General features: G+C 40.9%; 2 protein-coding genes across 4 annotated transcripts; both read left to right on the top strand.

The window, feature by feature from the left end:
* The first annotated feature begins 217 nt into the window (after nucleotides 1-217).
* Nucleotides 218-6,483, top strand: LOC146572221 (uncharacterized). 3 transcript variants are annotated; one of them, XM_085276253.1, is made up of 7 exons: nucleotides 218-574; nucleotides 1,671-1,802; nucleotides 1,875-1,987; nucleotides 2,110-2,147; nucleotides 2,248-2,464; nucleotides 2,845-3,072; nucleotides 5,068-6,483. In XM_085276253.1, exons 1-7 carry the CDS (start codon nucleotides 336-338, stop codon nucleotides 5,688-5,690), a joined length of 1,590 nt encoding a protein of 529 aa, XP_085132379.1. In that variant the 5' UTR covers nucleotides 218-335; the 3' UTR covers nucleotides 5,691-6,483. The 3 variants fall into 3 exon arrangements, with proteins under 3 accessions (XP_085132379.1, XP_085132380.1, XP_085132378.1); XM_085276254.1 differs by having other exon boundaries at nucleotides 1,875-2,005; nucleotides 2,863-3,072; XM_085276252.1 differs by having other exon boundaries at nucleotides 1,875-2,005.
* Nucleotides 6,484-7,625: 1,142 nt separating this feature from the next.
* On the top strand, nucleotides 7,626-15,851 carry LOC146572220 (uncharacterized). Its single transcript, XM_085276249.1, has 6 exons — nucleotides 7,626-7,825; nucleotides 9,535-9,668; nucleotides 11,386-12,338; nucleotides 12,422-12,599; nucleotides 12,703-12,834; nucleotides 13,684-15,851. The coding sequence occupies exons 2-6, from the start codon at nucleotides 9,551-9,553 to the stop codon at nucleotides 14,382-14,384; spliced, it is 2,082 nt and encodes a 693-aa protein (XP_085132375.1). The 5' UTR covers nucleotides 7,626-7,825; nucleotides 9,535-9,550; the 3' UTR covers nucleotides 14,385-15,851.
* Nucleotides 15,852-16,176: the final 325 nt, after the last annotated feature.

Below are 16,176 nucleotides of genomic sequence, written 5' to 3'. Positions count from 1 at the left end.
TGCATCCACTTTTAATATAGAGTCTATGTTAGAGCATAGGGAAGCACTTTCATCCATAGCCATGATTACTTCCATGTTGATGGCCAGTATGCTCTCAATATAGTTATAATTTGTACTCTTTTTTTTAATTTAAAATACCCTGTCGTTATCCGGTACCCAGAAAGTATATTTATTTCCTTGAAAGCTCCCATTTGTTCTGCCGTCGATTTCTCTAACCAGGGGTTTCTCTGAACACCAGCAGTGCGAGAAGAACGCCGGTTCGTGAACGCGCCGCGCACCGCCTCTACCTTGCGCATGCGCTCTAGCTCCAAATCTTCGGGAAAAGTTTACAAACAATGGCTGAGGAGCAACCTCCAGCATGCGACGAAACGCCCGTCCCCCTTCTCCTAATGCCAGCGAACACAACAGAGCCAGTTAAAGAGAAGGTTCCCGACAAGCAGCGAGCTGAAACGAAAGCGTTAGCCCGAGACAAAAACAGACTAAACATTGGAGCTGTTTTTCACAGGTGGAAGCAGGTACGGGAACAGAGAGGATTCAAAACAGATGCAGAGTTCGCCACATTTCTGCTGGACAGGTAGTTACCTGTGCTTGAATCGTGTTTAAGGTAGCTAAGATGTCAAATGTAACACGCCGTGCTCTATCACTGTCGTGTTGTAGTCAAACTAACGTTAGCGTCATCATAAAGCTAAAGTCACTGAGTAGCATAGGGGTTTGGTTTTGTTTTAACTATGAGTATCTGGTAGTAGTCCAGCTGCAGCCACTGACCGAGTGCTGTGAGATGGGCGTTTCCTGATTAGGCTCAGGGGGTGTGTCCTGCAGGATTTGCGACGCAACAGCTAGACGGTATAGCGAAGAGGGAAGTGATTGGTCCCTGGCTTGCAAAGCACATAGGCACACAAAGGTAGTTTCTGATTTAACAGTTACCGGAAAAGAAAGTAAAACAAATAAAGTACAGCAGTGAGGGTTTTTATTTTTTTTTGTATTGCTTTGTTTTTTTTTTCTTTAAAACACTGTTGGACTTTTTAATTAAAGCTCCGAATGATGTTTGAAACATTTGTTCAGTTTGTTAGTGTGTCTTTAAGCAGCCTTTCTTTACAAATCAGAAACTGTTTAAACAAATAAACTAGTCCAGATTTGGTCAGTGTAGTAGTTTTTGATCTGGTCTCGCTCTGATGTGGGCTGTGAGAAAAGAACATAATAAATGCCTCCATAACTTAGAGCGATGGTTTCAGCTGTGTTAATAGTTAACCCTCAAATGTATGTTGCACTTCTACAAGATTTACAGTACTATGTAAAAGTATTTGCCGCCTCCCTGATTTCTGAGAATTTTACATATTTGTCAAATGTTGAAGAGTTGCATCATCAATACATTTTAATATTAGACAAAGATAACCTCAGTTAATAAAAAATGCAGTTTTAAAATGATGATTTAATTTATTGACAGCATTTCTGAATGGAAAGGTTTCAGAAGCTGTGACCACATGGAAATGGCACACAACGTGGCACCTTTAATTTAACTTATGCTGGGTGCAGCTTGTTGAAAAGCAGCGTGTGCAAGCCTGCACTGACATGTGAAACAGGGTATAAAGCAGCGTATATTGTGTTCATCAGTGTTTTATTGGGTCGTAACTGTCTAATAATATATTTTGCATTTTACAAAATATGAACAGGACAGAGGAAATTACTTGTTTTCCACATGAGTACAAAGGACATGGTTCGACATCAGAAGAGGAAACGGCAAAAGGGGATGGTTGCTATGATGACAGCGATGATCAGGATTACGTTCCCCCTGTACATGTTCGGTAAGCTCTGAACCAGAAGTTTGTATCAATAAAAATGACTTTTTTTTTCATGACCTTTTCTTATTCCTACAGTGCTGGCTGCCTGAGTGCTCCCAAGTCGGTCACCAAACAGGTCCCCGTGCATGATGCTGTAGATGCAGAACAAACAGAACAGCCACCAGGAGCAGAAACAATCCACGTTCAGAGTGAGGACGGCAACACTGGTCATACTGGATTCATTATTTAGTCATGATTTTCTGGAAAACGGTCAGGTTTTCTGTGTAACCTTGTTAGTGGTTGTAATATAATAATGGGTTTGTTTATATAGGAAACAAGCCTTACCATCTGCTTGGAAATCAACACAAGGTTTGGAGAAAATGCATCCTGTAGATGTTTAAAATCCCACCATTTCACAGCAAACACTGCTTTCAAGCAAGAGAATTTAAAGCTCTTTGTGTGTTCACAGGATCAGGAGCAAAAACCTGAAAACACCTGTTCAGCAGATCAGTCTTCCCGGACACCAGGGGCTTCCTCCAGACCTCCGTCGTATGAGCTGGAGCTCACTCCATCTGTCTCACATCACAACGTGCCAAAGAAAATAAACCGGAATGAGACGAACACTGATGAAAATCCCAGTGAAGACCACAGACCTGAAACACAGGATCACAGCACGGCACCCACAGGTGATGGAGTGTTATTAAAAAGACTGACAGACAGTACATGTGTTGCATAAGATGAAGCTAAAAATCATGTTCATGTCTTGGGCTTCACCAACATTCATTATGAAAGATGGTCCTTCTTTTTGTGGTACACATATGAATATTATTTTGAGCTTCATTTAATTTGTGGTTTAACTTCTTGCCTTCTGTTAGAAAGATATCAAAAGTAACAGACAGTCGATTTTCTGTCTTCTCCTTTTTTTATGCTTTATATGTCTGAAAACTATTGAAATAAGAGAAAGATCTACACACACTTTAATATCATAATTTGATTATAAATGGAAACCATACACACACAGTGCATGCAGTGCAACAACTTCACACTGATATTTCTGTATTTTGAGGAGAAACTCTCACTCTAGAACCTACCAGTGTACAGAGCAGCTCCCAGGAGCTTTGTAAACCAAAGAAGACGTACTACTGCCCGACCTGCGAAAGAGTGTTCCCCCGGCACAACGCCCTGAAACGACACCTCGTGATTCACTCGGGAAAAAGACCTTTCAAATGCTTCATATGTGGGAGAGGATTCACCCAGGGTGGAAACCTCAAGACACACATGAAAGTTCACAGAGGTGAGAGGAACCTCCCGCTGTGCTCAGGACACTTTAACCTGTTTCAGTTAGATGTTTGTGGCAGTTGAAAATCCTCTTTACTCATCTTTTACCGAGCTGCACAAAGAACAGTTAAAAAATGTATGGACTGCTGAGTAGACTCGACTGGTTTCACGGTTTTGTTGAATACCTGGGTGTTTAGGCATTTTGATGTTTTGATGGTTTTCAGTACCTTCAAAAATACAGCTGCTCCTCTTTCAAATACTGATGTTAAGGTGATGCATTTTGCACGGCTTGTGCCAGCAGAGGGCAGTCTCTACTGGTCGAACAAGCATGAGCTGTGTAAAGATTACAGTCAGTTTAATTTTAAAAAAATAGTGTTCACTCATAAATAGAATAACATCTTCCAAAAAATTGATGCACTCTCCTAAACTTAAAAAAATCCATTAAAAATGCATGAGAGCGGACGCCGATTTGTAGATGCCGCCATGTTGCCCCACCAACTTGACTATAGTGGGCGAGATAGACATCGCTGCTCCACCTAATCTCATTGTGGCTGTATGTTGTTAGAGACCAACCACATTTGTATTAGGCCAACAGTCGGGGAGAAAAAAACTCATAGGTGTCCTTTTAATTGGTGTCTGCAACCGTTAGATTCAAGATAAAAAGCATCATAACTTGCCGACGAGAACAACAACAATTTTCCAAGAGATATGATGATGAGAACGAACTGCCCAATCCCTCGAGGCCACCTGCGTAGGCTGCGGACTGTTGATCTTCGCCTAATGGGCGAAAGGACACTTTCTCAGGCTGAACTGGTATGCCAACAGCTGTGCACATTGGCATACCCCCCCATGTTGCTTGTCTTGTGTTTTTATGGTGTTACGATGTGATATTTGTGCTTTTTATGTGCTGGAGTTTTTGTCTTTTCCTCATGCTGACTCCTTTTAAGGATCAGTATGAGCAGAAATTCTTTTTTTTCTCCTGATCTGACCTTTTGTTTTATACATTTCATTGTTTTTCCTTTTGCTACCTAGCCTGACCTGTCTCCCTAGCGTGAAGTTGTGTATTGTAAGTACGGTCGGCAAGGTTTGTTATCTCAGTTGCAGGCAACTGCAACTGAGAAACAAATGCATTATCCAATCCAATCCAATAACTGTGTTTTATCATCTGAGAAAGGGTGCCAAAGAAACAAAAACATAAAGGAAAGAGAAAACATGATCAGCATCTGGACAAAATGTCATCTTCTTCCTCCTCAACTCTGACCTCTAAGCCGTCAGCAGAAGTCAGGCCTTTTAACACATGAAAATATCCGTGAACATGCTTATTTATTCTCAATATTGTCACAATTAATTATTGTCAGCAGATTAAATATGTGATCCTCCCGTCTCCAGACAGTGAACAACACTGATAAACAGTTTGATCACAATCACTGAGCATCAGAGTCCAACAAAGTCAAAGAAAGTTTCACTAATCCTGGCTAACAGCAGCTAACAGAGGTTAACAGCCGCTAACAACAGCAGCAGCTTACCAACAGAAAAGTTCAGGATATCCAACAACTCGCCTAAGTATTGCTATCATTGTATAGAGGTGAGTTTCAATGAGTCATTGACTCATATCGGACTACTTTTAAAAAGTATTTTTTAATTCAGTTGACTGCAGTCAGCAATCTACTAGTGAGATTTTACACGCTGTACCCTTACTTTATTCAACTGGGAAAAAAACAAAAAAAATCATCCAATTAAAAACAATTACATCATCTTCGTTCAGCCAACTGCTGGTTGGTAGTTTCCACATAGCAGGATGAGTCATCAGTTTCTTCAGCAAATGTAATGAGAACTTAGTGTGAACTCAACAAAACAATCAATGCCTCGACCCAAGTTTTTCAAGCAGAGGCTCTCACTGTGTAACATCATGAGCAATTTTATTCAGTTCACCTGGCTGTGAACTTGAGGTTTTGTTTTTTTTGTTTGTTTACTTTATTTTTAATTGTGTACATGCTTGTATTTTTCACAGGAGAGTTACCAAAGTGGACATTAATTGAAGAGAAGAGCGAGCCTAAAGCATCTCCTGCTACAGTTCACATGTGTGGGGAGTGTGGAATGGACTTCCCTGAGAAACATAAGCTAGAGGAACACCGCGAGATTCACTGGAAGCCTTTCGCATGTCCTGACTGTGGGAAGAGATTCAAACATAATAAGAGTGTTAAAATGCATATGCGCCTCCACTCAGGAGATTTACCTTATCTCTGTTCAGAGTGTGGGAAGACTTGTGTCACGATGGAAATGCTTAAAAAACACAAGTTAACTCATACCGGAGAAAAGAACTACCACTGTGATCAGTGTGGGAGGGCATTTTTGCAATCTTACAACCTCAATTTGCACCTGAAGACTCACACCGGAGAGCGATCTTTTCTGTGCTCGATCTGTGGGAAACGTTACTCCAGAGCAGATACCCTAAAAGTTCACCTGAGAGTTCACACCGGAGAGAACCCGTATGCGTGTAAGATATGTGGGAAGTGTTTCTATTACAATCAGGGCTATCAAGCGCATGTGAAGATTCATGACAAGAAGCCAAAAACATCCATGAGAACTTTGGGGAGACCGAAACAGCAGCTGATAGTGGTAAACAAACAGTAATGTGATCAAGAACATTTACAGCAGTCTGAGAAGCCTTTGATTATTAAACCTAAACAAAGACATATACTCCTTTCTGTTAATCTGACTTCTGAGCTTCAAGAGATATATGCATACTTATGAATGTGGCACAATGGCATTAATCTGATGTTTAATAATTACCCTAAAATGGAGACAGGATTGGTCAAGATTGTCTGATCCATTGATTAAAGTCCCGTAATCGCACATACAGTGTGGCCTCTGTTTTAAAGAGCTGATGACAAGCCTCTAACCTCGTGCATTATGTATGGCAATTGATTTATCTTTATATCTCGCAAGTAGTATGCAATACTGTGCAAGTACAGTGTCTTGTCCCATCAGTGTTGTAATGAACGTAGCAGTCTGTTGTCACTTTAACAGATTCATCAAGCCAGCAATGTTACATATCCAGTGTCTGAAAAGAGTTAATTTGAAATAAAATCTCTCGGATGACTCAAGTAGAAAAAGTATTCCTGTAGTATATTTTGTATGGTCACTTCCATTGTCCGTAGTTTGGTCAATGGTTCTTAAAAAAAAAACAAGTTCTTTGTATTTTTGGTTCATCCAAACTTGATCGTTGGATTAGAGTTAATGAAACATGACAATGAGCACATTTGAAATGTGGTGGATTGGGAGAGTTGCATCACGGATGTGCAGCCAACATATCTGCAGCAACTGTGTGATGCTATCATGTCAACATGGACCAAAATCTCTGAGGAATGTTACAAACACCTTGTTGACCTTCCTAATGTTGTAAATCTGCTCAACATTTGGCAATAAAAACCCTTTCTGATTCTGATTCTGATTCTTGAATCTGTGCCACAAAGAATGAAGGCAGTTCTGAAGGTAAAAAGGCCGTCCAACGTGGTACTGAAAAGGTGTGTTTGGCTTCCAGAAAGATTTTAGGTTATCTTATGCATAGACTTTCTAACCCAGGTACATTAATGTTATTAAAGCGATAGGCATGGTCATAGTGCATAGGTAGGCTTTGAACAATGCTCAGTTGGTACGGAGAGACCTGAAGTGTGCCAAAAATATATTCCCATGTCATTACATCATGCCAGGATGGATGCTTTCATGCGGTTTACAACAAGTTCTGACACTACTGTCCAAATGAAGACTTGTCAGATCAGGCAACATTTCTTCAATCTTCTAATATCTAATTTTGGTGAGCCTTGATGTCAGGAGTGACACCTGGTGTGTTCTTGAAAGCTGTAACACAACCGCTTCAAAATGATAAGTGTGCATTCAGAGATGCTCTTCTGCATACCTTGGTTGTAATGAGTGGCTGAGTTACTATTGCCTTTCTAGCAGTTTGCAGCAGCCTGGTTATTCTCTTCTGACATCAACAAAGCATTTTCACCCAGAGAACTGCCGCTCACAGGATATTTTCTCTTTTTTCTAACTGTGTCCAATTCAAAAACACTTAAATTGGCTTTCTTCCTCATTGAGTTTGAAGTGATTTGATGCTCTTCTTCAACATGTCTACATGCCTGAATGCACTGAGTTGTTTCCATGCGACTGGGTGAATTTATATTTATAAGTTGTTGACAAGGTTTACCTAATGAAATGGCCAGCACATTATTCACATGCATTTGACATTTGCAGCACTTGAAAAGTAAAAAAAAAGTTGTATGTAAATAGAGACATAATTGAATGCGTCATAGCAGAAGCTCGTGAATGTATTAATCTTTGTATGTTGCATGTATTAGTGCAGTGCAGCAGAGAATTCCAATAGTTACACCTGTGCTTGACGATCCTCTTCTATTTGAATATTTAAGGAATGACTGACTGCAGTGCGGTTTTAACACATTTCAAAACGGTTTTGCATGTTTGCGAATTGACAAAAAAGCTCCACGAAATGTTATTACCGAGGCTTTTATTGTGATTTAAAAGGCCAACCGGAAGTTCCGACGATACTTGAAGCTAGAAGCTAAAGCTAGAAAGGTTGTCATCAAATCCAGACGGTTATTTGCCGTAACTCATTAGTTGACATTAATTTGACACTGTGTGAACACATGAACATGAACCCAAGGGAGACGTAGAAATATTTCCAGGTCGTCTCCATAAACTTCTGTCGAGCGACTACTTTTTTACCTGGGGGAAAAATCTATACAGAGGTTGGTCAAAATGTCTATTGTCTGTTGTTAAGTGTTAGCTAGCTGAGTTAGCGTCGTTTGCAGAGCTTAGGGGGAGTCTGCGCAAATTTATCACTTTTAACGTCGGAGCATGAGACGGTGGGACCTGTTATTAGTTGCTGAATATCGGTTGTAGCTTAAGGGGGCTGATAGCTACCTGCTAAGATGAGCATAGCTGGTAAACGTTAGTGGCTAGCTGTTTAATAACAGTAGATGGAAGCAGAGATGGTGGCTGACCAAAGCGCTGGTCACCGCCGCGTCACGACTCACAGGCATCATTCAGCCTGAGGTCAAACTGTCTGTACTACTGTGTGCGTCTGCTCCGGCTGAGATGGCTATTCATTGCCACGACTTATATACACCAACAGGTCAGTCAGTCAGGCTGCTGCTTAACTTAAGTCAACATTAATGTGACACTTCATGGATGAGACAGATTAGCCCCTCCGAGCTAATGCTACTGAGCTAGCCGAGACACTCAGTTGACACAGATCTATGAGTACAGCTTCCCCTACTGCAGACCACTTCAGAGCTTGCTGAATTATTTTATTTATTTATTTTTACACAGAATTCACAGTAATATAGGTCACTGAAGAGGCAGCTCAGATTTAAAGGCCCAGCCTGGTTCACCTCCTCTACAGAGCAGCATCTAAGCTGCCCAAGTGTCCTTGAGCAGGACGATGGAGGCAGTTTGCTCACTGTGACAAGAATGCCTTTATTACTCAGATCCATCTGTCGATGGATCTAAGCTTAAGCAGACTGCAACCAAATGAAGAGAACATCAGTCACTATGTGAGCCCCAGTGGGTTATTTGTGGCATTAAATGAATCAACCTAATGAGGTAATCACAGCTGGGTTAAATAAAAATCTGTGGCTCATTATGAAATGTAATAACATCAGAAACAACACTGTAATCATTTGAGATGCCCCACTTGTGAATTTATGTACCCATACTAGTTTTTAATACCAGTGTTTTTTTCTTTAGCTGTTATTCCGTCTTTTGTGCCAGAGAAATAAATAAATCTTCATTTAAAAAAAAACAAACAAACATCTTTCTGCTCTCTGTCTTTGAACATTTAGCCACCACAAAATTGATGACACAACAGATAAACATCGGCTACTGCCAACAGTAAATCTCATCATCTGCCAATCGCAGTCAGCAAGAACACTGGCCAAGGCCGATGTCTGCCTGATATATTAATGCATTTGTAATACACATCTATTTTATTGCTGCCAGTATGTCATGCTTAATTCTGATAAACATTTAATCCTAATAAGAAGTACCTTGAATATGGTTTCTTCAAAGAAATATGTTTTCTGTGTGGTCTGTGCTTGTAACATTTGTAATCGTTATCACCCAAGTAAACAACTTATATACACACAATAATTTTTTTCCTTTTCTTCACAATGTGCTGATCCAAATCAGGAAATGAGAGAAAATTATATTTATGATAAATAAAACTACTCAGGAAGCCAAATCAGGGAATTATGTTTATATGTCCCTTTGTAGTGTAATGCTAAAATACTTATGTTTTTGCTCTCATTATTTCAAATACATGTTTTAGACCTATAATATAGGGGCCAAAAGGAAAGAGTCTAAAACAAGTCTGATGCTTTTAGCCAACTGCAGACAGTAGTTTGGTGTGAACTATTACTTTGGTGTTTGTTTACTGACAGTTATTCACCTTTATCAGGCTGTATATTTGAGAGATGGGCTCTGAAAACCCAGAAGACTTTGGTTCAGTTGTGATCCTTACTGAAGATGATCAGCAAGAGATTGGAGGGCTGATCAACTCTGATGGTGAAGAAGTGGATTTCTCAGATCTGAGTGAGTAAAAAAAAACAGCAAAAATTAACCACCGACAAGAAAAATAGAAACTAGTGATGTTTTAAATACTGTGTGAGTTGTAGGAGTTTTGATTCTTGTGGTTTGTGGTGATTTCCTGTGTGAGGCATGTACCTTCCTTTATTATTCAATGTAATTCAACACAGTAGCAGTATAACTGTGTGCTGAAAATTGGAAGTTCTCACGTTAGGCGCATTTGTTAATCTAATTAACTGGACAGAGAGTGTCATCTGTGCATGTCCTCTCCTCATTAATGGCCTATCAGAAAAGGCATTTTTGGCTTTCTTTCTCTCAGATTTAGTTAGTTTCAAAGAAAGTACAGTTTTACACCTGCAGTGTTTATTCTGTTTAAAATCAGACTGTGGTTTGTTGCAGTTTGTTTGTGCAGATGTGAACATGGTGATCGCACGCTGGTGTGGATGAAAACAGCTGGACTGAGACCCTTGGTCTCAGTTCAATTCCAAACAAACTGTAAAGCGTTTCATTTATAGCATGAATGCAATCTGACCCAGCTACCAGATATATGTTGCAAGTTAGAGCTAAACACTTCCCTTTAGCCATGTATGCATTGCATTCTGGGATGCGGGCGGGTACCATAGTACATCAGTACGGCCTATTAAGTAGCTGTGATATGAGCATAAATTCTCCATGTTCTCCACTCATCCAGAACACAGCACCTTCTTCCTGTATTTACTTTCAGGAAATAAGTGGACTGGATATTGTCACATGGTCTGTAGTGATACATTTGGTTCCTCTGTGTGAAAAGAAACCAAATCACAGGAAAAAGCTACAAGTTTACAAACTCATAAACTGATTTACACCAGAGTAAACAAACTATAGATGGATAAATGCTCTAATATACTTCTCAAGAAGAATTATTTCCAAAGGTCCTGCAGCTGCTCCGATCTGCCACTAGTTTGTCTTTTTGTTTTTTTGAAGAAGCATAGCCTGCTTCTGAAATTGTTAAATAAATTGGTAAGAGAAAAACTAAAATAAATGAATATAGCCACTTTTGGATTTTGGCAAAAACAGTAGTGATAATGTTTGATCTAAGATGGGGAAGAATCCATCACTTTTGACCATCTTCACAAAGTGTGTCTGAGTTTATTAGATAATTACTTTTTTTTTGGCAATCAGCTCAGTTGGTTCAGAATTTTAATGTTGGTCATGAATCATGTGACTGTGTATTTGGTGACGATCAGAGAGAACTATGCGATCCATGATTAGTTTGACTAGTGAGCAATCCTCTTGCTCTCATTTTGATTGCTCAGTGGCTGCTAATCAGCCGGCCCCGGCGCTTCCTGTCTCGTGTGTCCATGTCTGCAGGCTGGTTACGTTGCTGTTGATATCCTAAAGCTGTCTCTCCAGAGAGTCTCTTCCTCCACGGTAAGACAGATGCCAGCTTCACTGACAGAACTTATTGTACGGTCCAAATGAGGACCATCTTCAGCAGCTACATTTGAAGGACGTGGAGCTGGAATCTGTGTGCAGGATGAAAGCTCATTGGAGAGGCTACTGACGCTATTGTTTAATTTTTTAGTTATTTGGTAACTGTTTCAAAATTAAATATTGGCAGTTCCCTCGCCCAGTCAGCTTTATAGACAACATCTGGTAACCTGATTTCTGAAGTGCTTCTAAGCATGGTGTTAGTTGTTCACACAGATTCTTGGTTGCTGATCTGTTCTTTGTGTTTCCACAGGAGTGAGTGCCATCCCCGGTGCCATACCTGCAGATGCTCCCTCAAAGACATTTGGTCCAAGTGAGAATGAAAAACCGCCTTCTCTTCACACCTGCTCAGTATGTGGGAAAGACTTTCCTTATGCCTCTAAGCTTCAGCGTCACCTACGTACTCATTCGGGAGAGAGGCCTTTCCCGTGCTCCATGTGTGAGAAGAGATTTCCAGAAAAGGGGCTTCTCATGATCCATGAAAGGGTTCACACTGGGGAAAAGCCATTCCCTTGCACTTTCTGTGAGAAAAGATTTGCCAGTCAGGGGGAGCTCCGGCTACACCGGCGGACACACACTGGTGAGAGGCCTTACCACTGCTCCATCTGTCTAAAGAGCTTTTCTCGTCACTGGCACTTGAAAACGCACTTGGAGGCAATGCACTCTGAGGTTGTTGCAGGCTTTACGAGGAAGAAATTTCCCTGTTCAGACTGTGAGAAAAGCTGTAACTCAGCTGCTGAATTGAGGGATCATCAGAGGACTCACACTGGAGAAAGACCCTTCCAGTGCTCTTTCTGTGACAAACGCTTCGCCTTGTCAGGTACGCTTGTAAGACACGAGCGCCTCCATACTGGCATCACGCCTTACCACTGCTCTGACTGTGGAAAGACATTTGCACAGCAGTGGACCCTGACCACACACATGCGGACTCACACGGGAGAGAAACCTTACAGCTGCACGCAGTGCGATAAGTCTTTTGTTGCTCCTGGAGAGCTTCGGAGGCACACCAGGATTCACACTGGGGAAAAGCCATACACCTGCGCAGACTGTGGGAGGCACTTCTCATTGGCAGGAACTCTCAGAAACCATAAACGGTCATGCACACAGAGCAAGAAGGAGTCAGATACAGAGGTTGTGTCAGACTTAGTTCGGGCTGCAGCTGAAGAATCTTCCCAGCGAGATCAGGCCAGCAGCATCAGCTCTGAGGTAGTGGCAGTACACAGATATTCAAAAGTAGTATCTCTGTGTTTTATTTACTTCCATTTCTTCTTCTGAAATTGTGTTTTTAGGTGTCTGTCAGTCAGACTGTGCCTTGTGCAACTGAGCCCACTTCCTCAGAGGGTTTTAAAAAAGCAGCTCAGTGTGAAAATACCCCAGAAGGACCCATCGGCCAGCCGGACGACACTGCTCCCACCCCACATATGAATGTAATCGTGAAAGAGGAGGAAGAAGAGGAACCATTGTGCGGTAAGTAAACATGACATTCCAGAGTGTCTTTTTACGCATTAAGAGGAGTGTAAACATGTTTGATCAGCAGTGCTGTTTTTGTGTTGTTGTTGTTTTTTCCCAGTGGAAGAAACTCCAGAGCAGGTGTCTGTTGGTGAGGACTGTACCATACCAGAAGAAACTGAAAAGCAGCATCAGGAAAGCACCACAGAAATTAGTATTACAGTAAAGGAGGAAGAACAGCAACCTCTCAATAGTAAGAATACACAACAGCAAATCCTACTGCTGATGAGTAGTCACTAACTGGGATGTGGGTAACTAGGTTATCTAATATCCCTCTTCCACTAGTATCTACTTGACTGGGCTCGACTCGGTTTTTAAGGTTTCCCATTAGGAGGTAGTACCTGGTAATCAAATCCGTCATTTTTGAAACCTGGCAACAAGGGAAATGGCCACACAAAAAACAATACAGTGGTACCTGAATCTGAGAAAAAGCCACACACTGAGCAGCATCATTTTGTCATACTCCTTTGGTGTGGCCTTTGGCGGACCTTTGCTGGACCTTCGCTGGTCCTTCGCTGGTGTTGCTATAATGACTCCGAGTATACTAGGTGGTTCTCGATTGTAGTGGAAAACAACCAAAACCGAATCAAGTCGAAGTTGAGCCACGTAGGCACAAGTGGAAAAGGTCTATGTGTTTTATAAAGTGGCTGGGCAAGAATGTGTTCTTTATCCCAGCTTTAGAGCAGCATTAAGTAACACTATATAGCAGTCGTTTAAAGAGGTGGGGGTAATTATAGGTTATTGTTGCACATAATTCTTCTGGGCTTTGACTTTCAATGGTGAAAGCTGTTGGGTGACAGCCTTCACTTTTAAAGCAACAGCAACATCTTAAACCAGTAATTTTACTTTACAATGTAACAGGAAACTTGTTAGGTGTAATTTAGCTAAATATGATGCTTTTCCATTTTAGAAATAACGAATGGCAGACACTGCATCAAACTTATATTCCAACATACAATATCTAGTAGCTTTAACTTTTTGTTTGTTCTTTTTGGTGGTTTCAAATGGCTTGTTTTAGCTCTTCATATTTACATTTCCACAGTGTCTGGAAAAGATCCCGAGCGTGTTGCAAACAGTGAAAAAGAATGCCCTCCATCACCGCCAGTGCGGGGAGAGTCAAATAACAACATACCAAAGAGCTCTTACTGCTGTGGCCTCTGTGGAAGAGACTGCCACAAGATGTCTGCGCTTCAGATCCACATGCGAATTCACTCTGGAGAGAAACCGTACCGCTGCACCTTGTGTGGGAAACAGTTCACCCAGAAAGGGCAACTCAAAGGTCACTATAAAGTTCACACAGGAGAGAAACCGTTTTCCTGTCCGGACTGTGGGAAGAGCTTCGCCCACTCGGGGGCCATGAACAGACATCGGCTCACGCACACAGGAGAGAGGCCCTACCACTGCTCCGTGTGCGACAGGAGCTTCAACCAGTCCGGCCGCTTGAGGGAACACGAGAAAATCCACTTAGGTGAGAAGTTTGACTGTCCTGAGTGTGAGAAGAGTTTCACACGAGCTTCAAGCCTAAAGAATCACTTCAGGCTCCACACAGGAGAGAGGCCGTACGGCTGTGACATCTGTGGGAGAGGCTTCAGCCGCTCACAAAGCCTGAGGCTCCACAGACGAAAACACGAGCAGATTCAGACCGAGGAGGAGTCTGCGTTCAATATGAGGAATGATGACTTATCACACAGCGATGATAACTCTCCAATTAATATGTGCATAACAGACAAGAAAGATGGATGATGTATTTAAAAGACATGTACCTCTAGTATTATTAAGACTTCAGACAGTAAAACAGGAACAAGGTGATGTGGAAATAAGGGACTACCTCTGTGATTAGAACTTTATTCATACTTTTGTGTGGTTTTTCACACTAGGGATGTGCAGCACTAGTCGGGCAGGCGACTACATGTTGCTTTCCTCACTAGTCATCGCAAGAAATGTTAGCGCTATAAGCAAAATATTCATATTTCTTAATGTATAATGCCAGTAAACTGTTCTAAGGTGTAGGTGTTATGTAGGAGTGTAGCCCCAGCAGCACGCCTCTCTTTCTTTCTGTGACAAGAACCTGAAAGCAAGCAATGTGGAAAAACAAGCAGACGACAGACGCACTAACCAGTGCGGTATGGAAATATTTTGATCTTTTAAAAAAGTGAACAGCTGCGTGTAGGCCATGGCAGAAACTGCTACTGGAGCGGTGCATGAACACAGTCTGCACAGACGTGTGGACGTTTACCTGCACGGACAGAAACATTAGCCACACTTGGTAAACTAACCTTGTACACTAACGTTGTGTGGGCAGTGCTAGACACAGCTCAGCACACATTTCAGCTGCATTATAATATGGATGAACATTTAAAGAATGTGATTAGCTGTTTTAAATGGGTCTCAAGTACACAAGCAGTATATGTGCGTCTACTAGACTGAAATTTTACTGTCACAAGTTTTTTTCTCAGATTGGTTGACTGGTCCGATTTTCTTTTCATTAGTTTTTTTCCCGAATTTACATGAAAATAATACTAACTTTAAAAAATTTAACTCCCTGAAGAGTGTAGACAGGCTTCTAAATAGATACACACCAAGTAATGTTCAGTAACACCAACCAAACATATTTCTACTAATTTATGTAACATCTTGGAAAGTGTTTAAAATTCTATATATTGGAGGTCACTTTTACCTAACTCTGTCACTGATTACCTGTCCTGGAGCCACTGGAATAGTCCACTCACACTTATTATTATGAGTGACTGATTTAAAAGTCTGTGATTACACTTGTTTTTCATGCAGTATTTGTTATCAGGCTAATAGTGTATGTGGAAATTTGGTTGAAATTTTTTGTACTAAGCGTTATAGTGGCCCATTAAGCAGTTTAAGAATCAGGTGAATCTGAACCTTCTTTCAGACATTTAGCCAGAAATGAAACTAAATGTCATGAAATAATCAACAATGAAGCCAGTCTTCTGTAAGTGGCGAATGCTTATTAAGTCTTGTTTTCGATTGTTACTTATTAGCCAGATAACAATTCGGGTTCACCTGATTTTGTCGTCTTTTAAAGGCCGAGTAACCGACATGATTAAAGGTACCATCCTCTAATTCTGTGATGCTAAAGGCAATAATTTGAAGCCATGTAGGTGGTTAATTATGCCATGTGCTGCCTCTGTCTAAATGTATGGGACATGTCATGTTGAACAATAAAAGTTCTAAATACTACTTTGTTTGGGATTTCAGGGCCTGAATATGCTAGGGCAGGTTTAATATTGTAGTTTTTGCAAAGACCAGAACGATGCAGTTTATGGCAAACTTAAAAGAACCTTGCAGTGACAACATGTGGAATAAAGTAACATAATTACCAGCTACAGTGAACAAATAATATAATGCATATGATTCGGAAAAGCAACGTTCTACAGTGAGTGAGTATGTTTATTCTGGAATATATTTTGATCATTTAATTTGAGCCCCATTAAGCTACTTAAGCAGGACTGTATTTTTTACTTTATTTATTATTTTTATACTTTGCAAAGCAATTATCCAACAC

Source organism: Mchenga conophoros, linkage group LG6 (genome assembly GCF_057382185.1).
Source record: "Mchenga conophoros isolate Kocher_MC1m ecotype Shallow Benthic linkage group LG6, M_conophoros_male_GT1.1, whole genome shotgun sequence".
Lineage (NCBI taxonomy): Eukaryota > Metazoa > Chordata > Actinopteri > Cichliformes > Cichlidae > Mchenga > Mchenga conophoros.
Note: the sequence above shows the minus strand (reverse complement) of the source record. Positions and strands in the feature narration are given on the sequence as shown.